At 43.5% G+C, this 17,378-nt stretch overlaps 1 protein-coding gene across 2 annotated transcripts in view; it reads right to left on the reverse strand.

The window, feature by feature from the left end:
- Arhgap26 (Rho GTPase activating protein 26) overlaps positions 1 to 17,378 on the reverse strand; it is a 481,437-nt gene that overhangs the window by 89,469 nt on the left and 374,590 nt on the right. For both annotated transcript variants that reach the window (XM_045132425.1, XM_004664708.2), the window contains exon 19: positions 8,143 to 8,281. In XM_045132425.1, the coding sequence (XP_044988360.1) occupies positions 8,143 to 8,281 (139 nt within the window). The remainder of the gene's footprint in view (positions 1 to 8,142; positions 8,282 to 17,378) is intronic.

Below are 17,378 nucleotides of genomic sequence, written 5' to 3' on the forward strand. Positions count from 1 at the left end.
ATGTAAACCTACAATATCCCCTTTTCCATTTAATGATATTGGACTTTTTTTCTTGCCACTAGCTTTCCCCACATCAGTTTTAAAATTATATTTTTATTAGCTTACAAACCACTAGATTGCCTATCACTAGTTTTGCTTAACCTTCCCTCTTCCTCTCTCCCATCTCTCCGTCCCACTTCCACTTAAACTTTTCCACCCGCCCTTTATACTCCTACCTCTATTTTCTATCACATGCCACACATCAACTATGTGGTTTTCCATCACACACAGTAACAACATATAATTAAACAAAGAGCCACATTACAACTTCTGTAGTCTTTGTGACAAAAGGAATCCATGTGGATAAACATGTCATCTGCCAAAGCAAACAGGTGTGTCCAGAGTACCCAGGATCTCCACAGACAACCTGAGAAATGGCACATGCTATGGCTTTGGCTGCTCGGGGAAGGCACTATGTAAGCCTTTGAATTGTGTGCACTCCCAGTCATTATTCAACAAGGAAGAAGTATGTATGCTGAATTTTCAACCTCTCACTGGACCTGTCTGGGAGAGGGTCCAGGCTGCATTAGCTGAGCTAAAAGAATTAATCAGAGCTCTAATCCCAGCAGCTAGTTAACATGATCCATATGAAACAATGCCCAGGAACCCAGACAGGCTCCCACTCCGCCCCACCAACACTACACGGCATATGCCAGGCTGTTGATGTATTTGTACTCATGCATCAAATGAGCTGTCTTTGGAACCAAGGAAGCTCTGTTTCTCTCGCTGGTGGCCTCTTTGGAATGTGCAAGTCCAGAGGGGACTATATTCCTAGTCAACTGTAAGGTAAAAGTACAGCCTGGTGATAATCATCCTAATCACAGCTAACAGTGAGTAGGTGTCTACCACATTCTAGGCCATGTGTCAAGCACTTTACAAGTGCTAGCTCCCTTATTCATGGAAATTACCCTTCAGGGCAGCGATGATTAGTAATCAATTGACAGATGAGACGGAGGTTCAGAAAAGGAATGTAGTATCCTCCAGGTCTCAATACTGGCAGCTGGAAGAGGTGGCAATAAATCCCCTCTGCCTAAGTACAGAGCCTGCACTGCCAACTACATGCCAGGCTGTGCCCCTCCCTGACATGGAGTCCAAGAGTTGGCCTGGTGGTGACAGAAATTCACAGTCCCAGTGCTGACATAACTTGAGTTAACACTGAAGTCACCATGGTGCACTTAGATGTATACAGATGCCCCATCCGTCCGTCTGTCCATCTATCAATCAGCCAATCAATCTCTATCTACTGTGGGTATATGTGTGTGGTGTACATTCACATATGTGTATAGGTACATGTATGTGGAGACCTTGGGTGTGTTCCTTGACTACTGTCCACTTTATTTATTGAGGCAGGGTCTCTTCCTTGAACCTAGAGTTTGCTGATTCAGCTAGTCTAGCTAGTCAGCTTGCCCTGGAGTTCCTGTCTCTACCTACCAAGTGCTAGGACTGTAGGCAGGCAGGCTGTCCTGACCACCTAGCATTGACATGGGTTCTGGGGGATCTGAACTCTGACCTTCATACTTATGTGGCAAGTACTTATCTAGTAAGCCTTTCCTCAGCTCCACATCTGTATTTTTAGAAATCTTGCTATAGTCTGCTGTCTAAGAGGCATGTTTCCAAGAATCTCATTCCAACATGACGGTATAAATACTAAATTCACTAACAAGATCACTAGTCATTGCTAATTTAAAGCCTCTTGAAAGAAATTTCAAAGGTACAAGGCCTTGCTGCTGGTTCTATCTTCTGCAGTCATCCAGAAAAGTACAGCTGGGGTGGCAGTGTCTTTCACTTTGATAGACCGGTCCCATGTCTGCTAGAAGATGGATCTGAACGGAACCTTGGGGATTAAATGGTAATCTCCTTTGCTACCATCTGCCTGGCAGCACAGTTGAGAAGTGCCGTTCCATATGTCCAGAGGTGATCACAAATGAGAAAGAGTGCCTGGGCCTGGGAGGTTACAGCCACCACCGAATGCACACTGCTCTTAGCAGCATCAGTGCTAGATCTGAATGGGAGGCTGCCATGTGGTGGCAGCCTGCCAGTGTGCATATCAAGGAACCCATTCAATATGGCTCAACAGCCCCCATGGTAGCCCTGGAAGCTGGGACAGATGGCTGTCGTTGCTTCTATAACTCAACCTAGCCAAGTTTTCACTTCTATGGCTCAAGAACTGACAATGACATCCTTGTGAAGACAACATGGCACAGAGAAGAGAGACCTTTTGAGTTATAAACTCTTCCTTTCCCATTTGCTAGCTGCTTCATCTCCCTAGCCTCAGTTTACAGGTCTGTGCAATGTGGCTGACAGCCTGTACCTCAAAGGATTATCAATTAGATGGAAGAGATGAGAACATGATGGGATTAGCAGGCTGACTGGCACAAGAGTTGAAATGTGTGTGTGTGTGTGTGTGTGTATATATATATATATATATATATATATATATACATATATATATATATATAATTGTTACTGAATGAAGCTCAAATCTAGTTTGACCTCAGGGTTCCTTATCAAATGCATTCATTCATCTTTCCACACCAGTACCCCAGCTCCTGAAAGGCAGACTCCAAGCTCAATGTAATTTAACTTCCAGGTTCATGAATAGAACTGGAAATGCATGGGCTTCCATAGTCAGCCACCAACAACCATCCCTATGTCCTTTTGTAACAATGTCACACTCTGAACCTGGACATCAGAATCATGAATGGGTGATAGTGGCATTTTGAAGGAGACTGGATACAAATTGTCTACTTTGTTGCTGTCTAATCCAGATTACATTATTTAATATAAATTTTATTTCCCTCCAACTGAAAAATTAAAATGTCATCTATGTCATATGATTTTGAAGTTGAAATGTGGTGTTAAACACAGGGCCCAGCATGAAAAAACATCTCAAGAAGTTTTGTAGTCCTGTATATGTTAAACATATAAAAAGGGATGGGAAAATGTCTTTCAAGTTCATCCTTTCCATACAGCCTGCCTCTCTTCAAGAGAAAGCAGTACCTACACCTCTGAGAGAAAGATTCTACCTTGTGTTTTGAACAAAGGACCTTCATTTTGTCCTTTTCTCAGACTGGAATCCTTGTTTCCTTCAGTAGGATTTTCAAAATTCCTCTTTTCAGAAAACACAACGTGGCTAGCTCCATACAACTCTGCTATCCAGTCCCTTTCTCCTTGGAATACTCAGTGGTTTTCAGAATGCTTTGCATGTCTTGCTAAGATGCCTTCTAGGTTCTGCATCTTTTCATCATTCCCTTAGCTCTTTTCCAGACATTTCATCTCAGAGGCCACTCCCACTTCATCCCTAGCCTCACTCCCACCATACACAGCCTTGTGGCTGATGTAAATATCCACTGGGCCCAGAGCAGGAGAAACCTTCTGGCTTTTCATGCTACAAAGAGATCACTGTCATCCTTTTAAAGACAGCTTTACCTTTAGGCAAAAGAGAAATGTCACTTGGAGAAGAGTTCATTCATTTAACAGATCAAAGCAGAAAGCCATGTGCAGGTGCCTGGACACCTGACTGGCCCATTTACATAGGAGGAAAAACTTTCTGGAAAGCAAGATACATGTTTATGAGCATCATCTAGCACACCAGATACTTCTATTCATCTCAAGTATAGGGGCAACGATAGGACCAAGCCTACAAGACCCCAAGGTGACCATCAGAAGTGGCCTCTCTGGAAAGAGAGAGGATAATGACAACCTGAGGCTACAAATTCACTCTGAAGAGAAAGGAATGAATCTGAGCTTCTGCAGAGAGCAGGGCCCTGCAGAGGGGAGGAGAGTCACTGAAAATTAACAAGCAGAATTTTGAAGGGAAGCATCAAGAGAGCTACTCCTGAACCTTCCTGTTCAGTGTCTCACCTGAAGACTGTCCAATCCAATGCAGAAAAACTACCCAACTGCAGGTAGTTCACAGGGATTAACAGGAGCATAAGCAGACTCAAAAGAAACCAGGCAGACAACACATGAGAGGAGATGAGCTTCCCAAGAGCAGGATACTGACAGTGTCAAGGCAGAGGAGATGTGCATGCATGTGGAGCAAACCCTCTAACAGAACCAGACGACAGGTAAGTTCACATCAAATTTTACAGGCATTCCAACCAACATACTGACAGGGGAATAGTGACAGTGTCCACTATCAGCATCTGAGCCCAGTTCTAGCCAAATCGACAAAATAATCTCGAATTTGTATGCATAAGTGAAGAGGGAAGATTGGGATGAGTCTAAATCAAGAGGCAGGGCTATGGACTTCAAACTACAGCTCACACTCCACAGGCAGGAGGTATGCACGGTAATTCTCAGGCAGAATGTGGGTGAACTTTTTAAAAAAAAAATCTTAATAGCTACCTATTTATTTTGTTGTATGGTAAAGAATAATATAGTGAGGCCATCAAATTCTTTGAGGATCTTACATATCAAGGTGCTACTATGCAAAGAACTGAGTTGCTTAAAAATCAGCATAAAGTGCATTAAACAAATTACAGGCATGGAGGTGATATAAGTGAAGTCTGGGCAGAACCAAGCTCAGAACTCGTTATGTCAAGAGGCCTCCAGCTGAAGAACCTTACTCTACGTAAATATGCATTTGTTCCCACAAACTACCTGGATGCTTCATTCAGTATTTTCACTCCAAAGAGTACTTTGTTTTTGTTTTCCTGTTTTTATTTCTTAAACTTTTTATTGACAGCTTGCGTACATCCAGACAACATGCCACAATTATAATCCCCTCCCACCATCCTTCCTATCCCCTTCCCTTAATCTTCCTCTGCTGAATTCCTTCTTCTTCGCCATTACTCTCTCTTCTACTTTGATGTCAGCATTTTTTCCCCCTTTTTTATGCAGGTCTTCTGTAGGAAGCATCAGCCCCTATGAGGTCATGAATGCCACAGCCACTGTGTGTCTGGAAAACAGTATAGTAAAGCACTCCTCCCCTTCCTTTGGCTCTTACATTCTTTCTACTACCTTCCAAAGAGTTCTTTGATAAAGCTGTCTTTGTCCAAACTTAGATGAAAGGGAGGGTAGTATGTGTGAAAATATAGTGCACTGGTCTGACAGTGATGGAAATGGGACTCAAACCCAGAGGATTGAGTCCTACAGAACCTTCCAGCTCCTTGCCTAGTCTCCATTGACTTTCCCACCCCTGTTAGGATGCTTTACATGCCCATCTGGATATCATTCCATTTTCCCAGAGAAAAATGAGTGCTCAAAATAAACTATAAGGGCTGGGGGGATGGCTTAGCAGTTAAGGCGCTTGTCTATAAAGCCAAAGGACCCAGGTTCAATTCCCCAGGACACATGTAAGCCAGATGCACAAGGTGGCGCATGCATCTGGAGTTCATTTGCAGTGGCTGGAGGCCCTGGTGTGCCCATGTTCTCTGTCTGTCTGTCTGTCTCTCTCTCTGCCTATTTCTGTATCTCTCTCTCTCTCTCAGATAAGTGAATAAAATAAAAATAAAATATTTTAACAAAGTATAATATATATCTATCTATTTATATACACTATTCAATGAAACGCCTATGTAGACATGCACATATATGCACACATACAGATTTTTCAAATGCTTTACTCTAAAAGTGGGGGAAGCTAGTCTGCCCAGCCAAGCAGGTGGGGACTGCAGTTGTTTCCTAGTGTCAGGAGGGAAGCTCTATTGCTTCAGCTCTGCGCCCAGGACGCGGCAGTCTGTTCCACAGCTCAGGCAGACCTGCTTTCACACGTCTGTGGCTTCTAGCCTCTTGCTCATGTGATAAAGCTCACCTTGGGCAAAGACCTAATTGATTATCTCCTCATTTCCCTCCTTTTCTCTCCATGTTGCACAATATGCTTCAAGACTAGGTCCAAGGCTGTTGCTGCTCTGTCCTGATACAAGCCCAGGCTACTGACAGATAAATTCTGCCCTGTCCTGGTCTGCACTGTACTCTGCTTAGTAGAAAACCTTAGGTGACCGGGCTCTCCTGGAAACTTGAGAAGCACATTACCCTGTAGCCTGATGCCTTGTTCGCTCAGCAGATGGGGATGAGGTCAGTCCTGTTCCAAGTGTTCCCTGGTACACACAGAGGCGCCCAGGCCCTGGGCACACCACAGAGAAGATGACCACCACCAGATCTTTCAAAGGAATATAGGTGACTATAAGAAGCCAGAAGCCAAGGAAGGGTCCAAACCCTGGACATGTTCATGGCCATGGGCATAGGAACTCTTGTAGGAATTCATCTGAAGAAAACAATCTGAAAGGATCTGAACAGATCTCGATACAAGAACAGTAACAATAGCTTCACTTCCAAAAGCAACATAGCTATTACAGTCCAAATGGTACGAGCTTCCAAAGTGTGGCCTTGTTATGGGATACCAGGACATCTCTAAATGTGTTGAGGTTTGGGGGGCAGAGAGGTTTGTTTTCAGCAGGTAGGATACAGGAGGGCCATTATTTTAAAACAAAAGAAGATATAAAACCTATCCTGTGGCAAAGAAGGGGTGACATAGCAATCCAGATGAGGAGCCTCTCCTTGTCAATGCAGGTTACTGTCCTCAGTGTTTCTGCAGTGGCTCACAGACTAGCAATAACAACCTCCCAACATTTACTGATCTCTATCTATCTCTGCACCTGGTACATGCAAAGCATTTTAATCCTCACAAAAGCCCCAGAACCTCCAGCAGAGCTCAAGGCCTCAACTCTTACACAAGTCTCTTATTTAAAAGCTCAAAGATGGTGGTTATGTTTTAGGGACCAGTCCCTGGTCACCACAAATAAGTTGGCGGTTCCGCGAGACCAGTCTTCCTTTTTGTAAATGAAGAAATTGAGGCCCTAAGATTGTTGACCAAAGTCACCCACAGCTAGTAATCAGCAGTAGAAGCAGAATGCCCACTGGGGTATCTGGAGCCACAGCTCCTGCTTTCTGCCTGATACTCCATGCCATGACCTCCCTTAATGAACATTTCTCTACGACATTAATTATTATAAGTCACTGCTCTACTTCTCTAGCTCAAGTTTGAGTCTCTTAAAGACACGGCCCCTGCAGGCCCCATGTAAATATTGGCTGCAGGTTGGACAAGCTCTGGTATCTGTGTGTGACTCAACAGTATCTATTAATGGTAGCAGCTCTCAGATACTGGCCCGTACCATGTTCCAGGCTTCATGCCAGGTGCTGAAATGCGTAATTTCATTAACCCTCAAGTCTGCCCTGTGAGGCAGGCATTTTATACCTATTTTAGAGATGAGCATACTGAGGCTGAGAAAGGTAAAAGCTTGCCCTTGCGGTGATGTTAGCACAACAAGCAACAACTGACTTTTAGCAGAGTACAAGGTTTTGACCATTAAGCTACACAAGTCTCTTATTTAGTTTTTGTTACATTTTGTTTTAAGATACAGCCTACAATGTAGCCTTGGCTAACCTGGAACTCACTATGCAGACGGAGCTGGTCTTGAACTTGAAGCATTTTTCCTGAGTCTGCTTCCCAAATGCTGGGACATAAGTCTCACATTACAAAAGTAGAAGCATGCCTGTATATTTTAGGACCCATTAGTCACTTATTGCAAAGAACTCAGAAATTCTGAGATGAAAAGACTTGATTCATTTGTGCTAGTAATTCACTGCTACTTGGAACAAGGCAGAATTGTTCTTTAACTCTTTAATTCCCAATATTTTATAATGAAAATTCCACACTGCATAGAGAGGAGAGGATGAACAGGAAGAGATCCTCCCCTCACAGAGGCACATTCTAGTTGGACATATGACTTCTAATAATCACAAACTGAGGGAAGGGAAGGAAACCGGTCCTGTGAGAGAGCTGCTAACAAAGAAGGGAGTACTGGGCAATGCCCAGACTGAGCTCCTGCCACGAGGCAGAGTAAAGATACTCAGATTATGTGCCCACAGATCTGGAAAGAGAATCCTCAACCGTAGCCTGTTCTTTTCACCCTCAGCAATTCTGCTTCCTGCCCTACTGGGGTTACTCAGCAACAGAACCTAGCATGACACAATGGCAGCCAGTCTTCAAGGGCAACACAGGCCAGCAAACTAAAGCCGGAAGTGTCCGTGTCAAAGCACAGGAGGCAGCATGGATGTACCTGCACACTACTGTGACCCAAAACAGCAGGGACTCACGTTTTTCTGTTGACTGCACAGCATGGAAGAGTGTCAGGGGTCTCTCACTGCAAGATGGGGGCTTCGAGTCACTGCTTTTCTTCCGAGACAGGTGTAGCTGGGTATTGGTGAGGGGTACATCAGGCATGGTGTTAAATATCTACAAATCAAAGGTCACAAGAAGGTTACTCAGTTCTGTAAATTATGAAGAAAGCTTAAGTTGAATCATTACACCCAAGATCTTGGTGGAACTTAGAAGTCAGGAAGAAAAGATAGGAAAAGGCCTCTGGCATTTGTTCAGGACTCCACCACAAACATTTCCAGGAACTGGTATTGAACACTTTTTGTTAGTAGCTGATCCTAGAATTTAGTAACTTCAACTTCCCTTTCTAATCTCTTTGGGCACCATTTCCACAGACCTCCCTTTTTGATCTCCCGTGCAGGACAGATGGAAATCGGTGGAGATAAATCTAATCCACTGTCTGTTAACAGTACAGTTTTCTGACTACGTTTATCCAGAACTGATTAATCCAAAGCCCTTTTCTTTCTTCATTGGGTCTTCTCCCTAGTTCTTCACAACTGTTTCACAACATTTTTTGGATTGTGAAATGTATTTGCACAACATTCCCAAACTGACATAGAACAGGGAACCTTTTCCCTCCTCAGCAACTCTCCTCAAAGGAAATCTCAGTGCTACCTATAAGGGTGGGCTTTCTTTTTCTTGTTTCAATGGCTAAGGGAGAGCAGGACAAGCGGTTGCAGTGCAGCACCTCCTGGCACAACAACCTGGGCACTACTGAGCTGGTCAGAAGGGCTGCGGGCTGGACAACTCTTAGCGGCTACGACAGGTGCCGCCGGAGCGCAGAAGAGCACGTCTGCTTGCTCACTGCTCGAGCTCTGCTTTGCCCCGCCGTTGCTCACTGCTCGAGCTCTGCTTTGCCCTGCCGTTGGCCCTGCAGGTCTCAGGATGTACAGAAGGGTGACCTTCATGAAAGCGCGCACGCGCGCACGCACACACACACACAACTGGAAACATGGAAAATCTCAAGAACAATACAGAAATACTTTTCAGTTCTACCATTTAGAAATAATCACTGTGAGCATTTAGAATATCTTTCTTTTTTAAAATATTTATTTATTTGTTTGTTTGACTGACAAGGAGAGGGAGAGAGGAGAGAAGAGACTATGGGCAAACCAGGGCCTCCTGCCTCTGCAAACTAATTCCAGATGCATGTGCCTGTTTGTGTGCACATTGGAGAATTGAATCCAGGTCTACAGGTCTTACAAGCAAGCATCTTTAACTACTGAGCCGTCTCTCCAGCCCCAGACTTTCTTTCTTTGCGAGCTATTTTAAGGGGTTATTATTCCTTCAATCCATATGCAGCAACTACTATTCTAATTGCTGTTAACTAAACAAACCTAAGTGAGGAAGTTTTGTTACGGCTCTTGATCTCAGGGCACAGACTATCACAGCAGGGAAGGCATGGTGGTTTTGCGTTGAAGTGGTGGTGGCAGCAGGAGTGTGAACCTGCTTGTTAATATATTGTTGGATCAGGAAACAGAGACTGAGGTTGGGCGGTAGCAGGCCTGGCTCTAATCCCCAAGGCTTGCACCCCAATGGCTCACTTCCTTTAAAAAGGTTCTCACCTTGGAAAGGTTCTGCAGCCTTCCAGAACAGCACCACCAGCTGGGGACCAAGTGTCGAAGACATGAGCCCATGGGGATTTCACACTCAAATCACAACAACAAAGTCAAAAAGGAAAGACAAAAATCTTTACAGCTCTTACCTGTCTCATGACAGGTGAAAGTATGATAGAATTGACTAACTACAAAAGCCACCACTTAGGTGGTGCTTGTCATGACTAGCTGCCACCTGCTGTGGCTCCCTGTGTGCATCCTGTGCTCTATATGCAGCTCACTCAGTTCTCAAGCAACCCTGGATGACAACCAGTATCCCCAACATTGCATAAAGAGCTAAGGCACAGAGGAAACGAAGCTGTCACAGTTACAGAAGTAATTACAGAAGATAATACAGGATTTTTTTTTCAGATTCCTTTGTACATAATGACACCCATTCATCTAACAGTAACTTTTTTTGGCTATCTACTTTAACACAGGCCCTCTGGCTTAACAGTGAATGAAACAAATATGTTCCCTGTGGTCAGATGATTTACATTCCAAGAGCTGTGATTTACTAAGTATTTGTCATACCACACACATTGGGCTAAGTGCTTTGCATGAATGCTCATTTAATGCTAAGCACTTTTCCATAATGGAGATTATATTCTTTACAAATTTTATATCCTACACATTTCATCTAACATTATATCAGAACATTACCCCTTCAAAAAAAAAAACATCTTCAAACATGATTCATCATGGTTACATAACCCCCTTAACTTTATTGAGATATTAAAATTTACTGATCATTTGTTATTATCTTACTCTGTGATGTTAGCCTCCTCTGGGTTTTCTTTTTACAAGTTTAAAAATGCCACAGGAGGATGGTGGCAGCAGCCACCTCCTCTTCCGCCTACAGGTGGCCCTAGATACCCTAGGATCCTTCTGGTGGTCTTCTTTGGGTGTGCATTTTAAAACAAACCTAAAAAGCGGTTCTACAGAACGCAAAGTCATAAGAACTGTAAGAAGCTCAGCCCAAACAGCTGTATTCCCTAGGTTGGCAGTCCTTGGGCTCTGATGATGCCAGACAGCTGGTTAAGTCAGTCTCTCTCCCAAACACAGCTGTGTGAAGGCAGTATTATTATATCTTCCCTAGGGGACTGAAAATTTGTGACAAGATAAAGTGAATCACTGTACAGTGTTGAGATCAATTGGGGTGAGGGGTAAGAAAAGGAGTCTTGAAACAAAAGGAAAAAGAAATCTTAGCTTCCACAGCAGTCAGAAGCCCTACCAAGTTGTCTGGAGCCTCTTTTGGAGCCTCTACAAGGGAAGGAAAGGGAAGGCTATGGTTGCTATTGAGCCCATGGGCTGTACCTTATTAAAAGGATTTTTCCACCCTTGCCTTATTTTCTGTAATCATGATGAGCTGTGGCCTCTCTGAGGTAGGATCAACACAGGAAGGGGGTTGAACTTTTCACAAGAACAATCTGCTGACCTGTCACACAGCTAAGTGACCCAGGGATCAAGAGGGGAACCTTGGCTCTACAGCTCATCCTCTGCAGCCAATCTTTGTATAGAAACTCTGGTGGTTTGAATATGAATGTACGTCTCCCATAGCCTGAGATTTTTTATTTATTTATTTATTTGAGAGTGACAGACACAGAGAGAAAGACAGATAGAGGGGGGGGGAGAGAATGGGCGCGCCAGGGCTTCCAGCCACTGCAAACAAACTCCAGACGCGTGTGCCTCCTTGTGCATCTGGCTAACGTGGGACCTGGGGAACCAAGCCTCGAACCGGGGTCCTTAGGCTTCACAGGCAAGTGCTTAACCGCTAAGCCATCTCTCCAGCCCAGCCTGAGATATTTTTTTTTATAAATAAATTTTTTTTTGAATTTTTAAATTTTTATTTATTTATTTATTTGAGAGCGACAGACACAGAGAGAAAGACAGATAGAGGGAGAGAGAGAGAATGGGCGCGCCAGGGCTTCCAGCCTCTGCAAACGAACTCCAGATGCATGCGCCCCCTTGTGCAGCTGGCTAACGTGGGACCTGGGGAACCGAGCCTCGAACCGGGATCCTTAGGCTTCACAGGCAAGCGCTTAACCGCTAAGCCATCTCTCCAGCCCCTGAGATATTTTTGATTAAGCTTGAAACTTAAGTCTCCAGCAGCCTTTTGGAGGGTATGTCACTGTGGGTGGATCTTGAATCCAGCTCTAAGGTGTGTTCAGAGCAACTGGAGCCCCGCCTGTTTATGTTGCTGACTGCTGAGTTTTACTCTCTCTCCTATGGAGTGAGCCAGCTTCTTCTTCTACTGATGGCATTTCCCTGAATTCTGAAATAAACCCTTTCTTGCCATAAGTTGCTTCTGGTCAAGTATTTGTCCAGTGAGAAGGTAACTACAACAGAAGACATTGTCTCCAGTCTGAAATCCAGTATGGAGTGCAACAAGTAATGATGAAGCACCTTTCTGCCTCTGACCTGGGATACAGCCCTTTCAGCAATCCTTGGGTAAAATAAGAGCATCTTGAAATAAACTGAGGGGTATAGACAGGCCTGGTCCTCAGAGATCCCTAATCCTCTTTATCTCTGGTCTCTGGATATTGCTTCTCTTTTCTTAATGAGTTATAAAGAGTGAGAGACTTACCCAGTTACAATAGGAACAGACTTTAGATATGCATTTTAACTTCAGTGGTCAATAATGATGAGAACAGCACCTCTAAGAAATACTCCAAATGTTGAAGAAACAAAAGTAAATTGTGCAAAAGGACCATAGAGTTAAACAGATATATGAAAAATTGCTCCCCAAATAAGATCTATATAGAATTCAGCAGGAAGACACATGGTAACACCCAAAGGGGAATTTCCCTCTGCTCACTGGCTGCTTTCTCTACAAGGAAAGTTATTCAAGTAGAATAGCCCTGTCACCACAGGTAAAAGCTACAGCCCCTCAACAGGAGCCAGGCACAGGTTTCTGAGAGACTTTGTTGGGCTGTCCTCAGGATCACATGTAGTGACAGCATGCTACAAAATATAAATTCCTGGGCATAAGAACATCACTACTATTATGACATGTGCTTTTCAAGGGCACAAGGGTGCCTTTGTTAATCAGGCCAGGTCAAAGAAGGTGACGTAAGTGTCCGTTAAGAAGTCTGAGGGCTGGGGAGAATGCTTAGTGGTTAAAAGGCACTTGCTTATAAGCTTACCAGCTCAAATTCAATTCCCCAGCATCTATATAAGACCTGCTACAAAGAGGCTCACATGTCTGTGATTCCAATGCACCGATGGCAATGGAAAGTAGACCCTAGAGAAGCCAGAAGCTCACAGACCAGCTGCATTGACACTCACTGTAAAAAATAGCACAACAAGGATCCTGTCTTAGGTAGGGTGGAAGGTGAAGACAAAAAATACCTTGAGGTGCAGTGGCACACAAACATGCATGCCTATGTGCACGCGTGCGCGCGCACACACACACACACACACTAGAAGAAAACTGTCCAAGACTATTGCTTATTTAACTCAGGAATTTGAATACATATAAGTTGATTACCTGGCAACCTTCTAACTAGTCCAACAGTTTGGACTGATTTGAACTTTTAAGTTCCAGTTGGAATTTTGATGAGAATCTGAATTCTTCTCAGGTTCATTGGTGGTTCCAATTCTGTTTCACTTAGAAGAGCGGGCTTCAAGAGAACTAAATGAAGTTTTCTTCTGCTGTCTAGAAGAATCGCTGTACAGAGGGATCTGCTGAGGGGCAGAGGCATGAGCTCATGTAATCACCCAGTAATGGATTTCTGGAGCTCTACCATGAGGCAAGAACAATCTACTCATTTTACAGAGACTTTCCAAATTAACACTAAGAGGGGAGATTCATTTTGTGTCCCAAGTGCCCTGTTCGTACAGTCTGATTTATAAACTAATGTCAGCTAAATCAGGAATGCATTACAGTAAAAGCTAGGAAGATAGCAAACCTGCTGGGAACCACTGGGAACAAAATTATTAAATAAAAATACAACTCTGGCCTGGCATGGTAGTACACACCTTTAATCCTAGCACTTGGGAGGCAGAGGTAGGAGGATTACTGTGAGTTCAAGGCCATCCTGGGACTATAGAGAGACTTCCAGGTCAGTCTGGGCTAGAGTGAAACTCTACCTTGAATAAAAGAAACACAAAATAATTATAACTCTGGATGACTCCCCCAAGTAGTCCCAATTTCAAGCTTCCTGTGAGTGAAATTAACAGATCCAGAAACACCATAAACATAAATTAACAGATCCATAAACTATTATTTCCCTTTTCTGCCACTCAGGACATTGGCCAGGGCTGGTTCTATCTTTGCGGTCAGCCAGCCTTGGTGAATCCTGGGTCTCCTGCTCACTTGGTAGACAACACCAAACAGAGTGACCTTGCTATCATGAGCATCTACTTCAATGGCATACCGTCCTACCAAATATAGGAATTTATTTGATAAACATAGTTTTTTTTTTCGAGGTAGAGTCTTGGTCTTGCCCAGGCTGACGTGGAATTCACTATGTAGCCTCATGGTGGTCTTGAACTCATGGTGATTCTCCTATCTCTACCTCCCAAGTGCTGGGATTAAAGGCGTGCACCACCATGCCTGGCGCTATATATAGCCTTGAGATGTGTAGAAAGCTTTGGAGGTAGATGAACTTAAGCTCAAATGCTGGATTTGCCACCCACAAGCTGTATGATCTCAGACAAGGTCTTTAAATTCTCTAAGCCTGTTTCCTTTGTATAAATAGAGATCCAACACCTGCTTTGCAGAGCTAATGGAAAGGAACATAAATACTTAACATGACAGTGGCAAAGAGCAGACAGGAAGTGATGGCAGTAAAAAAGACAACAGAACTAATCACCAACATTTGTTCAATGTTTACCATGCTCTTATTTACACGGATTGACACATGGGCTATTTTATTCACAAAAATCCTAGAAGGAAATTATAGTTGCTCTTGCCATCATGCAGATAAGGGAATAGAGATTTGGTGAAATTAACTGAACTATTAAGGACAGGCATGCAAGATAAGGCACACAGCTGAAACAGCCTTATGATTCCTTGACTGCCTGAGGCTTAGCTACCTATGGTCTTTCTATCTGGTATTGATTTGAGAGACAAATGATGAGGTAGAAAGAGCATATATTTTCAAGTCTCACAGATCTGATTTTTAGGCTTTTCTTCAGCTCTATGACCTTCAGCAGATTATATAAGGCCCTGCCTCTGTGTGTCTTATTTATAAAAAGGTTCAGGACCCTGGTAAGGACTAAGGCACCTAGAGCTTTGGCACTTACTAACCGCATTGAATCTATATTTTAAAAAAGGAGACATATAGGGTATAAGAAGAGAAATAATTGGAGATTCATAATGAATTATTTGTAGTTGGGACACAAGGATGTAATCTATAAGTGCAAATTTAATTACTGTTCGTTGCAAGACATCAATCTTAAATGCCTACAGCAATGTTAAAATTTGCTGCTGTTTTTCCCATGTGCCTTCTACACATTCAAGGTTTTCTGTTCCCCTCTGGCCCATCTTGATGCTGTGGAGCACTGACACCAGTGGAATTTGTTCTTAGCTGTGTTGCACACACATTTTTACACCTTTTCTAATCCCATCTGTCACATGCTCCTGTAATTAGAAAGGCTTAGGAGTCTCTCTGTAAAGTGTGCAGTGTACTGGTTATTATGTGCTGTGATTTTTATGGGAGGAAAATTAGGTCATGATGAAGAGCTCCTAGTCTACAGCTGCAAAGTAGTTGGGGAGACAATCAGTCCCAGTTAGCTCAGGCCCAGGGTTGACAACGCAAACAGAGAGGCTGACAAAACGAGACAGACAGAACAATCATTTTGAGAAACAAACAGATCAGGGACCCAGGTAGCATGAGGCTGGCTTAACCAGAATATCTGGCTGAGGAAGTGAGGGTCAAAGATACACTGTTCACTAGTTCTGGGCCATCTTTGCATGGTGCAGAAAGAGCCAGACACCCAGCACCTCTAAGCTGGAGATTCAGACAGGCCTCAGCAGGGCTCACTTGTAATTGCTGTGAAGAAGCCAAATTCAGAAGCTGTAGCTGCAGAGAGGGTTTTTAAGGACAGCTGCAAGTCCTAAGTCCTATTGCTATCAGCAATTTTGGCAGAGGGATCAACAATTTGGAAAGTAGTTTGGGTAATTTATTTTTTTAAAAATTCTCTTAAAAGAAACCGATTACATTTAGTAACTAAGGGTATATATAGAGAGCTGTGATTTTCCACATGTTGAGAAAGATTCTACTCCCTGTTAGCGTTCTTTTGCTGAGAGAGGAATTCATTAAAATATGACAACATACCCTAGCCCTCTCTGAGTACCACTAAGGAGCTTCCCAATTCATTTTTCAGTTAATCTGAAGTTTATTAAGATATATCTCCCTCCCTCCCTCCCTCCCTCCCTCCCTCCCTCCCTCCCTCCCTCCCTCCCTCCCTCCCTCCCTCTCTCTCTCTCTCTCTCTCTCTCTCAGGTCCACAAACCTGCTGTACCAATGAAGAGTTTTTTTTCTTTTTTTTCAAGGTAGGGTCTCACTCTAGCTCAGGCTGACTTGGAATTCACTCTGTAGTCTCAGGTGGCCTTGAACTCACTGTGATCCTCCTACCTCTGCCTCCCGAGTGCTGGGATGTGCCACCACTCCCGGCTCCTCCAATGAAGAGTTTTATACAGCACGTGACTCCAAAAAGGAAAAAAAAGATGCAGAACAGAACAGAAGCATTCTAGCCCAACACAAAGTAAATCTACCTTGCTCTGAATTTAACAAGGATAGGACAAAAAAGAGCCACATTACTACTAATTCTGCACATCAGCAAGTATGAAATATCAATGAAGAGCACTGCCAAACACCTGTCAGGTAACAAATCAACTATCTATTAACTAATGTACTTTGGAACATGAAACCCAAAATGGTTTGGTGCAATAGATTTGGTTTTGATAAAAGCAGTGTAGTGGATCCATGTCAACTCAAATAAAGCTAACTACATGAAAGGGACTGCCATCTCACTGGGGGACTCAAGGTTGCTTAGGTGCATGTCCTAGGTATTCAGCAGTCAGATTTTGTTACTAGTTCCTCTCCTTGACATAGAAATTAACATATGGGGAAAACTGCTGAGAATTAAGTTAAAAATTTTACCTTCTCAGCTGGGCGTTGTGGCGCACGACTTTAATCCCAGCACTTGGGAGGCAGAGGTAGGAGGATCACCGAGAGTTCAAGGCCACCCTGAGACTACATAGTGAATTCCAGGTCAGTCTGAGCCAGAGTGAGACCCTACCTCGAAGAAAGAAAAAACAAAAATCAAAAAAAACAAAAAAAAATGGAGAAAAATGTTACCTTTTCACCTCTCTCAATGATCACTGGCCGACTGGAGAAGAACCATCATAACTCACACTGCCAGATACTACAGACACTGAGGAGCAATGCTGGCCAAAGGACACAGTCCACAGGCACATGGGAACACAAACATCTTGCTTTATATACAGAAACCCTTCTCCAGGGCCACCGCCAAAAGAACTGTCAAGATCTGTTTAAGAACTAACAGTGCCAATCTTGTAATGATGATTGACACCTAACAGTCCAGTGAAAAATGAACACACACACACA

The sequence above is a fragment of the Jaculus jaculus genome, chromosome 13, assembly GCF_020740685.1.
Source record: "Jaculus jaculus isolate mJacJac1 chromosome 13, mJacJac1.mat.Y.cur, whole genome shotgun sequence".
Taxonomy (NCBI): domain Eukaryota; kingdom Metazoa; phylum Chordata; class Mammalia; order Rodentia; family Dipodidae; genus Jaculus; species Jaculus jaculus.